Source organism: Micropterus salmoides, unplaced genomic scaffold (genome assembly GCF_014851395.1).
Source record: "Micropterus salmoides isolate LMB-PRFRI ecotype aquatic unplaced genomic scaffold, ASM1485139v1 Ms_hic_scaffold_12, whole genome shotgun sequence".
Taxonomy (NCBI): Eukaryota; Metazoa; Chordata; class Actinopteri; order Centrarchiformes; family Centrarchidae; genus Micropterus; species Micropterus salmoides.
Genome location: NW_024040263.1, coordinates 8,530,228 through 8,544,355, shown reverse-complemented (window position 1 = coordinate 8,544,355; position 14,128 = coordinate 8,530,228). Strand labels below are relative to the sequence as shown.

The window sequence follows — 14,128 nt, the reverse complement described above, 5'->3', positions numbered from 1 at the left end:
AAGTTCAGCCTGCTTGCACAATAAATTAGTTTGAATAATCGACAGATTAAACGGGGGGTTCTCAGATTAAACGAGTTAATTCTCAATAAGGTAGGTTCTTCACTAGGCAGGGTTTCACTAATCACTTTTCACAAATTAATTTACTTCAGTAATTAGCTTTTTTTTGCATAAAGAAAACTTTTTGCATTGCCAGGTTGTGATTGCAGGTCATTACAGGCTCGGTTGATTTCTCTGGCAGATTTAATAGTGAGATACAACTTGCTTGTATCTGCAAACATGGCATCACAAAATGTGTTTTATGACTCTTTAAACATATTTAGACTATTCACTATTAACCAGATTGTTCACAACTACAGTTTTGACTCTGGGTAACCCAAAGTGCAAAAGTCAAGATGAGAGCAAACATTTATTGTCTTTAGGGAATGCGGAATTAAAAGTAGGAACCAAAGCTGGGCAGTATGTTTCATCCCGCACAGAGTTCCAGACCGGACTTGCGAGAAATCGGCGATCTTTTCGGTAAGAAAACTGCAAATCATACTTGAACATTTGAAATGACACTTGGATGTAACATTAAGGGTCATTAATTTAACTGTTAGACAGCCTAAATATTATAGATAAACAGCTGACACTTAAGTTAATTAAATTTTCTTACCACGTGACTAACGTGTCATTTTCAAAACTGTCTTCTTGGCTGGAACAGCTAACTTAGCCAACAAAAACGTTATAAACTAACCTTAAGCTAATTGTACATATTTGGCCTCATAATGCGTCACATATGTTGGCGATCTAGCATTACCTTGCTTACTAGATACAATGTATTTTTACTGATAACAGAAGTCAGATAAAACATTTACAGTAACTTAAAGGTATCTGCTGTTAGCTTAATTGCAACTAAAGATAAACTAGCCAGCTGTTGGTTGTTACGGATCCACAGCAGCACCTATGTATCCGTGTTTGTAGATAACTTGACGTCAAACTAGCAGTTAGCTGTGTGGCTACCGGCCCGTTGAAGCAGAAATGCCCAAAAAGAAAACCGGTGCCCGGAAAAAGGCTGAAAGTCGTAAGGAGCGAGAGAAACAGAGTCGAGCCAACCGGGAACATGTAGATGTGGCCAAACACCCCTGCAACTTTAACATGGTTAGTAACTTAGCTACTGTAGCCGATACACAAAAACGCTAAGTTACCTGTCATACTATTGAATACTATATCTTACTTTATTTCTTTATTGCCTTCTGTCTTGTAGGATTGTGACAAATGTCAGAGGTAAGTGACTGTATCTCATTATGTAATATTTATTCAAGCAGTGGTGGAATGTAAAGTACATTTACTTAGGTTTGGAAATGAAGTAGAATTCTGAGGTACTTGTACTTTTAGTATATTAAAAAAAAAATTATAATTTAAGTAAGGATTAAAATACCATAGTAGTTGAAATTGGCCCCACCTTTACTAGCTGCAACATTAGTGAGGCTAACGCATTAATGCATCACTAATTGTTATCCAGTGATAAAGTATGTGTTGTTCTGAAATGGGCCGTATAATGACTACTTTTTAATGCCAATACTCATGATCTTTTACTTAAGTAAGACTTTGAATACAGAATACATTTTGCTTGTAAAAAAACAACAATTTTTACATTGTGGTATTGTTTCTTTTACTTATGTAATGCACAAAAAAACATAATTCTCCTTGTAATTTCACCTGGTAGAAAACAGAAGAACAGAGCCTTCTGCTACTTCTGTAACTCTGTGCAGAAGCTGCCTGTCTGTGCTCAGTGTGGTGAGTAAACTGTAGTGAAAGATGTATTTTATTTTTTCCCCAACAAGGTGTTAGTTTGTCTTTCAAATCTTACCGCCATCCAGAGTCTGTCTGTGACTCTCAGTCTCGATCCCAATCATTCCTACTGAATACAGAAATATTTAAAAACTGATCATGAATATGTAAATTCATTTATTAAAAGCTAAGTAAAATCCTAAATCAGCTGATTTCTGCAGTTGTTAAAAATTGTTGAAGGACTAAACAGTACATTTATGTTTTCAGCCACAGATTTTCAGTTTGTAATGCAGTCTTTCTGTTCTAAATTTTTAAGCCTCAAGGCCATGCTAAGATAACTTTAATGCCATCATCAGGAGGTATTTATTTAAACTTGAGAGTAGTATTAACCATGACTGTAGCGGGGTTCTCTTCCAAACTCTCAATAATAAGAGAAAACACAGGTGTAGTCGAAAAATAGTGGCGTGATTTTTATTATGCCGGCCTCCAAAGTGCAAACAGTGGGGAAAAAAAACTTGCATAAAGAAAATGAAACAAAAATTAACTATTTGAAAAAAAGATTTTATAACTTACTCAATAATAAAGTTACACAAAAACCCAACATACAATTCACTAGTTACCTCCTCTGTAACCAGGCCAAGACTGCCCTCACAGGCCAAAGCGGCGACTTTTAAAGACAGTAGCCCCTCCCACTAGGCTTAACCATTATTTACACCATATAATGAATAGATTTTACTACCTTCAGAAAAGGATTTATATCTATTACACTTCGATATATTTTCAACAATAATTATATCCAACATTTTTACTTCCCCTGGAACAGTTACTTACATCGCAAATTATTACTACAACCAAAAACCATAATTTTGCAGTTCACATGACCATGAAAGCGCGAGAGAACATGCTATTTAAAAGACGGAAATGTTACACTCCCATTTTGCCAAACTGAATGGAAAACAGAGCAGCGATGCATCTCGATACAAAGTAAGTGTTTGATGTTTGTTTAAATGTATGCTTAAAGAAGAGTAGAACTACCAAGTGTGCACCCTTGATCGCGCTACTTAAACAGTAGAAGAAATATGCATAATAGCGAGGTTTATGACCGGCTTAATTGAGGCTGTAAGGGAGCGGGGAGTGAGTGTGTATGTGTGTGTGTGCGTGCGTCCCGCACTCAGTGACGGAGCCGCTCCGTCACATCATCCCCCTCCTCCTGGAGGTTGGCGATGTGCGGCAACCGTGAAAGGTAATCTGCTACCACATTGGCCTGGCCTGACCTGTGTCGGATGGTGAACCTGAATGGCTGGAGTGAAAGGTACCATCGAGTAAGGCGGCTATTGTGGTCCTTCATTGAGTTGATCCAAGTGAGAGCTCGGTGGTCAGTTTCCAGATCAAACTCCCGTCCTAGCAGGTAGTAACGTAGGCTCTCCAGTGCCCACTTAATGGCCAAGCCCTCTTTTTCCACCGTAGTCTCACGAGGCTGCAGTTTTCGGCTCAGGTACAAAATGGGGTGTTCATCGCCAGGGTCTCCTTGGGCCAAAACTGCTCCAAGACCGACTGCGGATGCATCCACCTGTACCAGAAATCTTCTGTTGAAATCTGGACACTTGAGGACAGGGGAAGAGCACAGGCAGGCTTTCAGTGTACTGAAGGCGGTTTCACAGTCATCTGTCCAGGTTACTGGGTTCCTCTGGTCCTTCCTGGTAAGAGCAGTGAGGGGTGCGGTAATAGTTGCAAACTGAGGCACAAATCGCCTGTACCAGCCTGCCAAACCCATGAAGGACCGTACTTCCTTCTTGGTGCGGGGACGAGGGCATTTCTGGATAGCTTCCACCTTATCCACTTGCGGACGCACCTCTCCTCACCCTAGCTGGTAACCCAGGTACCGTGTCTCCTGCCGTGCCCATTCACATTTGGAGGGGTTGAGCATCAACCCCGCCTTCTTGATCATTCCCATTACCAATGACAGATGTTGGACATGCTCCTCCCATGTGTTACTGAAGATCACCACATCATCGAGGTAAGCTGCGCTACAGTAGTCACAACCCTGCAGGACCCTGTCCATCAATCTCTGAAAGGTGGCTGGTGCTCCGTGCAGTCCAAATGGCATCACAGTGAAATGGAAAAGTCCAGCCGGTGTTTGGAATGCGGTATATGGCCGGCACGACTCCTCCAATGGCACCTGCCAGTAACCCTTACACAGATCCAGGGTGGTAATGTATTTGGCAGCTCCAATTTTCTCCAGTAAGTCATCGATTCTTTGCATCGGGTTGGCATCAAACTCTGAGATGGCATTGAGCTTCCTGAAATCAATGCAGATGCGGAGAGAGCCATCCTTCTTGAAGACGATGACCACTGGGCTGCACCACTCTGAGTTAGAAGGCTCAATCACTCCAAGCTTCAACATCTCCTCTACCTCCTGCTGTAGTTTTTCCACTAGATGTTGTGGCACACGATAGGGACGTTGCCGGATGGGTCGTCCATCCTTTAGGCGAACAACATGCTCAACAAGGGTGGTTCTCCCAGGACTGGCTGCAAAGAGGGAAGGAGTCTTCTGGAAGACTTGGAGGAGCTGTGCAGCGTGTGCTGGTGCCAGATGAGCGAGAAGGGGAGGAGTAGTTGTTGTGACAGGTTCCGGTCCAACCTCCTCTTCCACTTCCATGTCCACCTCCCTCACCATCAGAGCTTGCTCTGGAGCTGGGATTGGACAGTCCTTCCACTCTTTCAGTAAGTTGACATGGTAGGTCTGTTTGGGTTTCTTCTTATCAGGGTGATGGACCTCATAAGTGACCGGACCCATCTTGCGGAGGATGATGAATGGCCCTTGCCATTTTGCCAGAAGTTTGCTGTTTGACGAAGGGAGAAGCAACAGGACTTTTTGGCCAGGCTGGAAATCATGTTGCCGCGCCTGTTGGTCATACCAGATCTTCTGGCTTTTCTGGGCCGCATGCAGGTTGACCTCTGCCTCCTCTCGATATCTTGCTAGCCGATCCCTCATCTCTAACACAAACTGCACCACCCCTCTGTCACTTGAAGTGGTGGATGGGGCCTCCCAACCCTTGCGGAGCAGATCCAATGGTCCCTGCACATCCCAGCCATATAGCAGCTCAAATGGGGAGAATCCTGTAGATGCCTGGGGGACTTCACGGTAGGCAAAGAGCAGAAACGGCAACCAACGGTCCCAATCCTTGCCAGTGTCATCCACAAACTTCTGCAGCATCTTCTTCAGTGTCTGGTTGAACCGTTCAACCAGACCATCCGTCTGTGGATGGTACGGTGTGGCTTTGATTGCTGAGATGCCCAGTTGTTTATGGAAGAGCTGCATCAACTTGGAGGTGAAATTAGTTCCCTGGTCCGTCAGAATCTCATCCGGTATCCCCACCCTGGAAAACAGTTGAACCAACACACGCAGAACAGTGGGAGCAGTAATGGTGCGCAGGGGGAAGGCCTCAGGGAAACGAGTAGCATAGTCACACACAACCAAAATATACTGATGACCCCCGCTGCTTTTCACCAGAGGGCCCACAATGTCCATGGCAATTCTGCGGAATGGAGTGGCAATAACCGGAAGTGGCCGCAGGAAGGCTCTGTCCGACTTGCGGGGAGTACTGGTTTTCTGACATGTGGGGCATGTGGTGCAGTATCTCTGGGTGTCTGTATACATGGAGGGCCAATAAAAACGCTTACTTATGCGAAGATAGGTTTTATGGCGGCCAAGATGCCCGGCCCATGGAAGTGTGTGTGCCAAGTGCATGACCAGAGGTCTACAGCTAGCAGGGACTACTAGACGTTCCTGGTCATCAACTGCATACAAAACATCGTTATCAACAATGAACCTTTCCTTTCCCACACAATTCCCCTTTGTACCCACTTCTACTACCTTAGCAAATAAAGGTTTCAAAGTTTCATCTTCCCTCTGCAGTTCAGAAATATTTTCAGGCACTTCCCACATTTTATCCGACAACAAACCAATTTTTTTAGGTTCTGGTGGCCTTAGCTGCTTCTCAAAGCGGCGTTGTCGGCGGGATTTTCTTGGCCCCTTGGTGCCTCCCTCACACAGACTACTGTCCAAGTCTGGGAGTGGTTGGACACCAGCTTTTGCCAGGGCTCGAGTAATCACAGGGCAAGACACATTCACATCAACCTCCCCTTCCTCCCCTGAGGCAATTTCCACTGGCAGTTCAGTTTCTTGTAATAAGTCCATGAGTACCGGTAGATCCCAACCCAAAATGGCATCTACAGGCAAGTGTTCAACCACCCCAACAGTCAACAGGTAAGGCTGTTCATCAATGGTAACTGTTAAATCCGTTTTGGGATAAAGGTGCTTATCCCCATGAACACACAAAATGTCTGTTTGTCTACTGTAGTCCACACTGCCTACTGGTACCAAACTGTACTTAACCAGAGACATGAAGCTCCCAGTGTCCAATAGTGCAGTAACCTGCTGCCCATTGATAGTCACAGTTTTATAGCGCTGTACTCTCGCTTCCTTATCCCCGACAGGCCCTCTTTCCGGCCGGGGTGCATAGCAAGCGCCGGTGACCTTGGCTTTGCGTATGGGACACACAGAAGCTTTGTGGCCTGACTGCTGGCAATAAAAACAAACAAGTTCTTTACCAGATATTCGTTGGTTTGGGGCAGTGCTGGAATTACCCAGAAGCTCCTGGCTATTCTCTCTCTTTACAGACCTAGGCTGGGGTGGCTGGAATATTGGTCGATGTGCTGCACCGGTGGAGCGAGTAGCTGGTCCTCCTCTCCTGGCGTTGAGGTACTGTAAAGCCAGCTTGGCTGCCGTAAGGCCATCCACTGGCTCATGCTCCTTCACCCATGTCCTCACCTCGAAAGGAAGAACTCGAAGTAACTGCTCCAGGATGATGGCCTCACCAACCTCCTCCTTGGTGTGTTGCTCTGGCCGGATCCAGCGGCGGTAGAGGCCCTTAAGGCGGTGGTAGGTCTCGGTGGGGTTCTCTCCAGGTGGTATCATTGCTGATCGGAACTGTTGCCGGTACGTCTCTGGGGAGATGTCGAACTTGGTCAGCAGCGCTGCCTTCAGGTCTGTATAGCAGTCTGCTCGCTCCTCATCCATTGCAGTGTAGGCCTCCAGTGCCTTTCCAGACAGCAGGGGAACAAGTCTGCATGCCCACTCACTCTCTGGCCATTTCCACGTTTTGCCAATGCGTTCAAAACGTAGCAAATAATTTTCAATGTCCTCACCCATCTGAAACGGTGGAATTTTGGGCTCACTATAATGCCTACATTCTGACCTTGGCTGTTCATCTCTGCCGCTTGAGTCATTGAACTGGAGAGAGGATGCCTCCACAAGTGCATCACGATGCACCCGCCGAGGAGCGGGTGTGGGAAGTTCCAGCCTGGGACTGCTTGCTGTCACTGTGCTTGGGGTTGCTGCTGGAACTGGAAGGTTGATAGCAGGAGGTGTTTGGGCAGCAGTTTGACTTGGCTGGGCGGAAGGTTGTGACACCTGGTAAGTCAATGGAAGAGAGGCCCTCAGTCCTCGGATCTCTGCCAACAGCCCCTCCTCTCTACTTTGCTGGGCTGCCAAGAAGTCTCTCATCATTGTAAGTAACCCATCCCCTGGTACACTTGTTGTTGTGGGGGTGGTACGTGCTGCTGGAGCGGCCCAGGAACTGCCCCCTTCCTCACCTTCCTCTGATGACGACGACAATGAAGGTACTGTCTCCCAAGCTGGGTCTGCATGATTGGTTTCCATCTCCATCTGCTGTCCCCGCCGCTGGGAACGCAGCCCTGTGCGCTGCCTTGGAGGGCGGGATACCTTTTTCCGACTAGCCATCCCACTTCTGACACCATATGTAGCGGGGTTCTCTTCCAAACTCTCAATAATAAGAGAAAACACAGGCGTAGTCGAAAAATAGTGGCGTGATTTTTATTATGCCGGCCTCCAAAGTGCAAACAGTGGGGGAAAAAAAACTTGCATAAAGAAAATGAAACAAAAATTAACTATTTGAAAAAAAGAATTTATAACTTACTCAATAATAAAGTTACACAAAAACCCAACATACAATTCACTAGTTACCTCCTCTGTAACCAGGCCAAGACTGCCCTCACAGGCCAAAGCGGCGACTTTTAAAGACAGTAGCCCCTCCCACTAGGCTTAACCATTATTTACACCATATAATGAATAGATTTTACTACCTTCAGAAAAGGATTTATATCTATTACACTTCGATATATTTTCAACAATAATTATATCCAACATTTTTACTTCCCCTGGAACAGTTACTTACATCGCAAATTATTACTACAACCAAAAACCATAATTTTGCAGTTCACATGACCATGAAAGCGCGCGAGAACATGCTATTTAAAAGACGGAAATGTTACACTCCCGTTTTGCCAAACTGAATGGAAAACAGAGCAGCGATGCATCTCGATACAAAGTAAGTGTTTGATGTTTGTTTAAATGTATGCTTAAAGAAGAGTAGAACTACCAAGTGTGCACCCTTGATCGCGCTACTTAAACAGTAGAAGAAATATGCATAATAGCGAGGTTTATGACCGGCTTAATTGAGGCTGTAAGGGAGCGGGGAGTGAGTGTGTATGTGTGTGTGTGCGTGCGTCCCGCACTCAGTGACGGAGCCGCTCCGTCACAATGACAGATAAGCTGATCCTGATAATCCTAAAATCAGTGAATGCACATTTAAAGCCACTATGTGTATAAGTTGAAAATATTCAGAGTGGTGATATTCTAAAAGACACATTGGCAGTCAGCAGTGCATGCCAATTAAGTACTGTAAAATCTTTTAAACATTATTAATCTGAAAAATGCTGTAATTACATCAGAATTATCCACGTAGTGGCAATACAACTACTGGTTGTGACAGCTTATTAAAATATGACCTATTTAATGCTTGTGTTGTCAGGCAAAACCAAGTGCATGAAGTCATCAGATTGCGTCATCAAACATCCTGGGATCCACAGCACTGGGATGGCCATGGTGGTAAGTTAGCAACATACTGCTATTCTTTGACTACCAGGAAAGACTGGGTGACAACCACAACAACTGTGGCCATTACTGGAGAGTTAATGGAATGACACCCACAGGGGTACCAGAGAATGGGGGAGAAGCACCCCAGACTACTATAATCAAGCAGTGTGCATGTGGCAAATTCTGCTACAAACTTTGCTCGAAGATCCCCCTAACAAGGATGAAGTGTTTGGTGGAAGCACGAGCAAAATGCATAGGTGTCCAACCTGCTAAGATGCAGGAGAGTCCAGGCCTGGAGGCACCCCATGGTGCCCAGACCTACCCAAGTTTTACAATTGACTCCCTCTAACAACAAGTCTAAGGGGAGACGGATCAAGTGGCTAGTAGCGAACACAACCCCACTGTGGAACCAGTCAACAATGTTTACCAAATTCTGGATGCAACTGTAAAAGGAAAGGCTAACGGGAACCGCAAACCATGACTAGGCCCCAGATTCCATTAAATTTGTTGAAGACACAAGCTCTCGCAAGCGCCGGCCCAAATGTGCTTCAAACCAGCCAACTGCTGGCCTCTGCAAGGGACTAGCAGCTGTTAGTGCACCTCAGATGCAAGCTGAAGTTCCCCAACCACATCGCTGCCACCGCATGAGGACATTATCCTCGTACCCACGAAGCAAGCTGTTGTTCAGGTGGTGAAAGTCCCCTGGGAAGTTTACCTGGAAGAGAGCAAGTATGCAGGACTTGTCAGTGCCTGCCCATGTGTTAGATTGAGAACACAGTGCGTCTCAGTAGAGATTGGGTGTAGGGGTTTCTTTGTCCACACTCTAACCTGAGCCCTCAGCCATTTGGCCATCAGGGAAGAGAGGATGAGGATAGCTATCCATAATACCACCAAAGCGGCAGAGAGAGCCTCAAAATGGCTCAAGAAATTATACCTATTGTGTCAGTAGTAGCTCGCCATGTGGACACAAGCTGGGGTCTGATCAGCCAAAGCTGAAACACCCGATGATTCTAAGAAAACTCTGAGCTTACAGTCTTTGTCACAATTGTGCATTTTTGTGTTCAAGTATTGCATTATTATTATTATTATTATTATTTTTATTATAATTATTATTGAAGAAAGAAGAAACGCAGTCTAAACGCTGTCCTAGTAGGGATCCGACATGCTGGAATAGGTTAACAGAATAATGATTTAAACAAAATGCAAGTGATGAATGACAGCCCAGTGATCAGTGACTATTACCTACTAAATTACAAAGCATGTACCGGATATAATAGCCTGCAATGTAGTACACTATTTTTTGTCTGAGATCAATTTATTCAGATTTGTACTGTGACTTCAGTAAAAGTAAATCCATGGCAAACTGATTTGACTGATTGTTTGTAATTCTCCGTGACCACAAGGGGGCAGTATGTGACTTCTGTGAAGCTTGGGTGTGCCACGGCAGGAAATGTCTGAGCACTCACGCCTGTGTGTGTCCCCTGACTGATGCAGACTGCATCGAGTGTGATCGCAGTGTGTGGGATCACGGTAAGACCCCTCTCCCTTTTGTCTGAAATGCACCCAATCACATCAGTGTCTCACTAAAGATCACCACTGACTGTTTTAACTTCCTACTTAGGAGGGCGAATCTTCCGCTGTTCATTTTGTCATAACTTCCTATGTGAGGATGATCAGTTTGAACACCAGGCAAGCTGCCAAGTCCTTCAGGCAGAAACATACAAATGTGAGCCATGTAGATTTCTTTTTCACAATAGCATTTTTGTGGTTAATAGTAACTTGTATCTTCTCCACTACAGAGAATAATATCTGGAAGGTATGTGTGCATAAAAGGGAGGGTAATTTGTTTTGCCTTTTCCCACATTCAATTTTAGGTGTTTCTTGTAATAGACTGGGACAGCACTCCTGCCTACGTTGTAAGGTAAGGGGAACATCTGTGCCTACTTCAGAAAGCACAGTTGAGGGAGCTGTGTCCATTGTTTTTAAAAATGTGTTTATCGGCTCATTAGACTCCGCTAAGCATATTTATGTAACACTTCCTCTATATTATTGGCTGGCATAACAAAACAAACAAAACATCCACATCCAGTCAATGAGAAAAGGCAGCTGGCAGAGCAGGCAGCTACTCTTTCACTGCAAAACACTTTTTACTCACCTCCAGCTTTCTCTGTAGCTCAGACAATCCCTGCTACCTCTGTGTGCTAATCCATTCTTTCACCCATATTCTGTCTTCATAATTGCTATCTTTATAATAATAAACAGCAGCTGTTTTGTGTGTAGGTTTGTGTCATTTCCCGTTTCAAATGTGTTTGGGCCGATGCTGAAAGTCGTGTAGTCAGCACGAGCTTTAAGACGTAGTCAATTAGAAATCTCCTTCTCATTTGCTTACCCTTTTTATAGTTTACCCTAAAACAGTATAAAGCTTTCAGCAGCAATAGAGCACTCCAAACAGATAAAACTGAACTTCCTAAAATAGGCCAAAGCTGCTGCCACAAGATAATTTATCCTTTATTTCCATCTGTCACTGGGCGAGAGCAGTGTGCACTTACATCAGACTACATGGTCTCTCAAGTGCTCAAACAAGTTGGTTATGTCACTTGCATTTAAGGTTTACCTACAGGCAAAGTTATCACATTGCAGCTTTATCTGTAAAGTGCACAAGTGAGGACTACTAAATGAGGACTGTGGATTTTGTCCCTCGTCTTTAACTATGGACTCATGTTAGGAGTGTTGTATTGAGAGATTTGAAACAAATCAAAGTGTTTCCTCTAAAGCCATGTAGATCATTGAGGACCCATCAGAATTATTTACTGAGTCCTAACATAGCATAAAATGGAAATAGGAAATGTCAGAATGGCTTTATCAAACTTTACAGGAAGAGGAAAAAACAGCTATTAACTTCTTAACAGAGTAGGTGAAAAGCTTTATACTTGAGGCAAGAGAAAAAGATGTGGTGGCAAAACAATAATGATGAATGATCTTACTTGTCTAAACAAGCCTGAAGAGTCATTGTATTTCATGCTCATATTTCAAACCAGAATTAGTTGATAGTAGATTGTGTGTGTGCATTCCCATGTGTTGATTTTCACGTTAATCCAACTGCGTCCTCTTAGGCCTGTTACTGTGATGACCACGCCAAGAGTAAGGTCTTCAAACAGGAGAAAGGAAAAGCTCCACCCTGTCCCAAGTGTGGTCACGAGACCCAAGAGACAAAAGACCTCAGCATGTCCAGTGAGTGTGATATAAAACTACTGAAAGTTGTTTCCCGTAAAGCTGCAGTTTGGAGGAAGCTGCAACTGCTTTGACAAATGAAACAAAAAGTGTGAAGACAGGGAAATTTTCTAGAAAGTTGTTGGCATTGGGTGCTGTTCATCTTTTATTCAGCTTTCACTTGCAATTTATTGTGATATTGATTTAGTGAGATTGAAGGTTCATCTTTTAATGTGACAAAGCAGTGATAATTTCTTAAATGCACCACTGCTGTTTGTCCTTTATCTCTTTGGACTTTATCCATTGGGGAGTGAGATAAAAAGCTCGGTTCTGTCTTGTAGAGCTTTGTTAAAAAATCTACTCAGGATTCTGATATCTGTAGTTTCTCACCATACATTCATTTTCATAATCTAGTGTGTACACTACCAGAATTTAATTTAATTTTTTTTTCCAAAACAAGAAAATTCTACAAGGAGCTGCTGCATTCTGTCAGCAGTGATTTACATGTTTAGTGTACCATAAGTCTCACCATCCAGATCAGTAATATATACCCTTTAATCCATTTAATCCATTTATTGTTGCTTGTTTTACAGTTCAAAACACAGTTAAGCATTTGTTAGCAAAACAGGTACTTATCTTTGGTACTCAACAGGTTTGGTAATACAAAGGCACAGACTATACTGTACTACAGTTAAGCTGTAATACATGGACATGGTTTTCTAAAATTTGTAGAAACTCAATGTCACCTGTCTATTTCTGTCACTTCACCGCCCCTGTAAATGAAATGTCTGTGTTCTCTGCAGCTCGCACGTTGAAGTTTGGCCGCCAGGCTGGTGCTGACGACGATGACGATTATTACGACGACGGAGCATCAGGATACGATTCCTACTGGAAGAACTTAGCTTCTGGAAGCAGAGAGCAACAGGACAACGATGATGAGGATGAGGAAGATGAAGATGAGGAAGATGAAGCCGAGGAGGAGGAGGAGGAGGAGGAGGAGGAGGAGGAGGAAAGAAGAAGAAGAAGGTGAAGAGGAAAAGGCTGCTGCTTCCATGGCGGGTCTTAAACTGGACGGGACCACCTAAGACAGAGACGGAAGAAGGCTGTACAGGCGGAGAGCACAGTCCCATAGAGCCAGATGATCCTCTGCAGATGTTCAGTTGTTACAAGTCAGGAATGAATAGAGACCTACACAGAAAATCTATCTATCTATCTATCTGTCTCTGTCTGTCTGGTATAACCAGGGCTGGGTGTTGATACTAGTGCAAATTTTCTTTCTGTACGATACTGCTTCTAATACCTCACTCTGAGGACTATAAATGTTTTTCTATAAAACCTACACAAGCAGCTGTACAAGAACTAGAAGAATAAAATCATAAGTTCAAATAATAGGCAAGTTTTGGTTAAAATATTTCTGTAAGCCCCTTTTGACTCATTTTTGTTTTGACACAATTTTAATTAGGAAAATGTAAAAACAGGACCCCCCACCACAAGACAGGTAAATGTGCAAAGTGGAAGCAGTCAATTCTCATTTCAAAGTTTCCTTTAATCTTGTGTGTTTTGCTGGTTTGTCGTTAGGAACACATAACAGAGTTTTACAGTCAGCGATAAGATGATTCTTACAGATGTGCATCTTGGCAGTCACAGTGAACTACGTATGTATAAAAATCTGTGTGCAACTCAGTCTTTCCCTGTAATTTTTGTTCTCACTGGACTTCTGTGGTGTATATTCTCTAACCCACTCGCAGTTCATGAAATCACTACATGCTGCCTCATAATGAATTTGGGTCCTTTTTGGCCTGTGTTTTTTGTCAAATTTGTTTAATCCTTCCCATGTCTTACTGTAAAGCACACTGAGTTTACCTGTGTGAGGTGTGCTATGCAAATAAAATTGACTTGATTTAATGTCTGCAGCTCCAGACGATTATTCAGCCCTGGTTACAGTCTGAAATATATTTTTTTTATTGTGATGTCTTTACTGTGTAATAACTGTTCTGCTGAGGACTTGATCTGCAATTTATAGTAAATTGGTTGTTTACCCTGCAACACAAAGGTTGTTCAGTCAACTTGACATTTGCTCTGCTCGTTTTTTCTGCTCCATTTGATGAGACATGATTGTTAAATATGCCAAATAAATATTAAAATCATATTTTGATTGGCTTGGATGACTCACTCCTATGAATTTGC

At 43.5% G+C, this 14,128-nt stretch overlaps 1 protein-coding gene across 1 annotated transcript; it reads left to right on the top strand.

The window, feature by feature from the left end:
• The first annotated feature begins 419 nt into the window (after positions 1–419).
• znf330 (zinc finger protein 330) lies at positions 420–14,090 on the top strand. Its single transcript, XM_038713161.1, has 10 exons — positions 420–516; positions 961–1,137; positions 1,244–1,263; positions 1,706–1,776; positions 8,667–8,743; positions 10,135–10,261; positions 10,353–10,457; positions 10,606–10,652; positions 11,845–11,962; positions 12,745–14,090. Exons 2-10 carry the CDS (start codon positions 1,018–1,020, stop codon positions 12,969–12,971), a joined length of 912 nt encoding a protein of 303 aa, XP_038569089.1. The 5' UTR covers positions 420–516; positions 961–1,017; the 3' UTR covers positions 12,972–14,090.
• Positions 14,091–14,128: the final 38 nt, after the last annotated feature.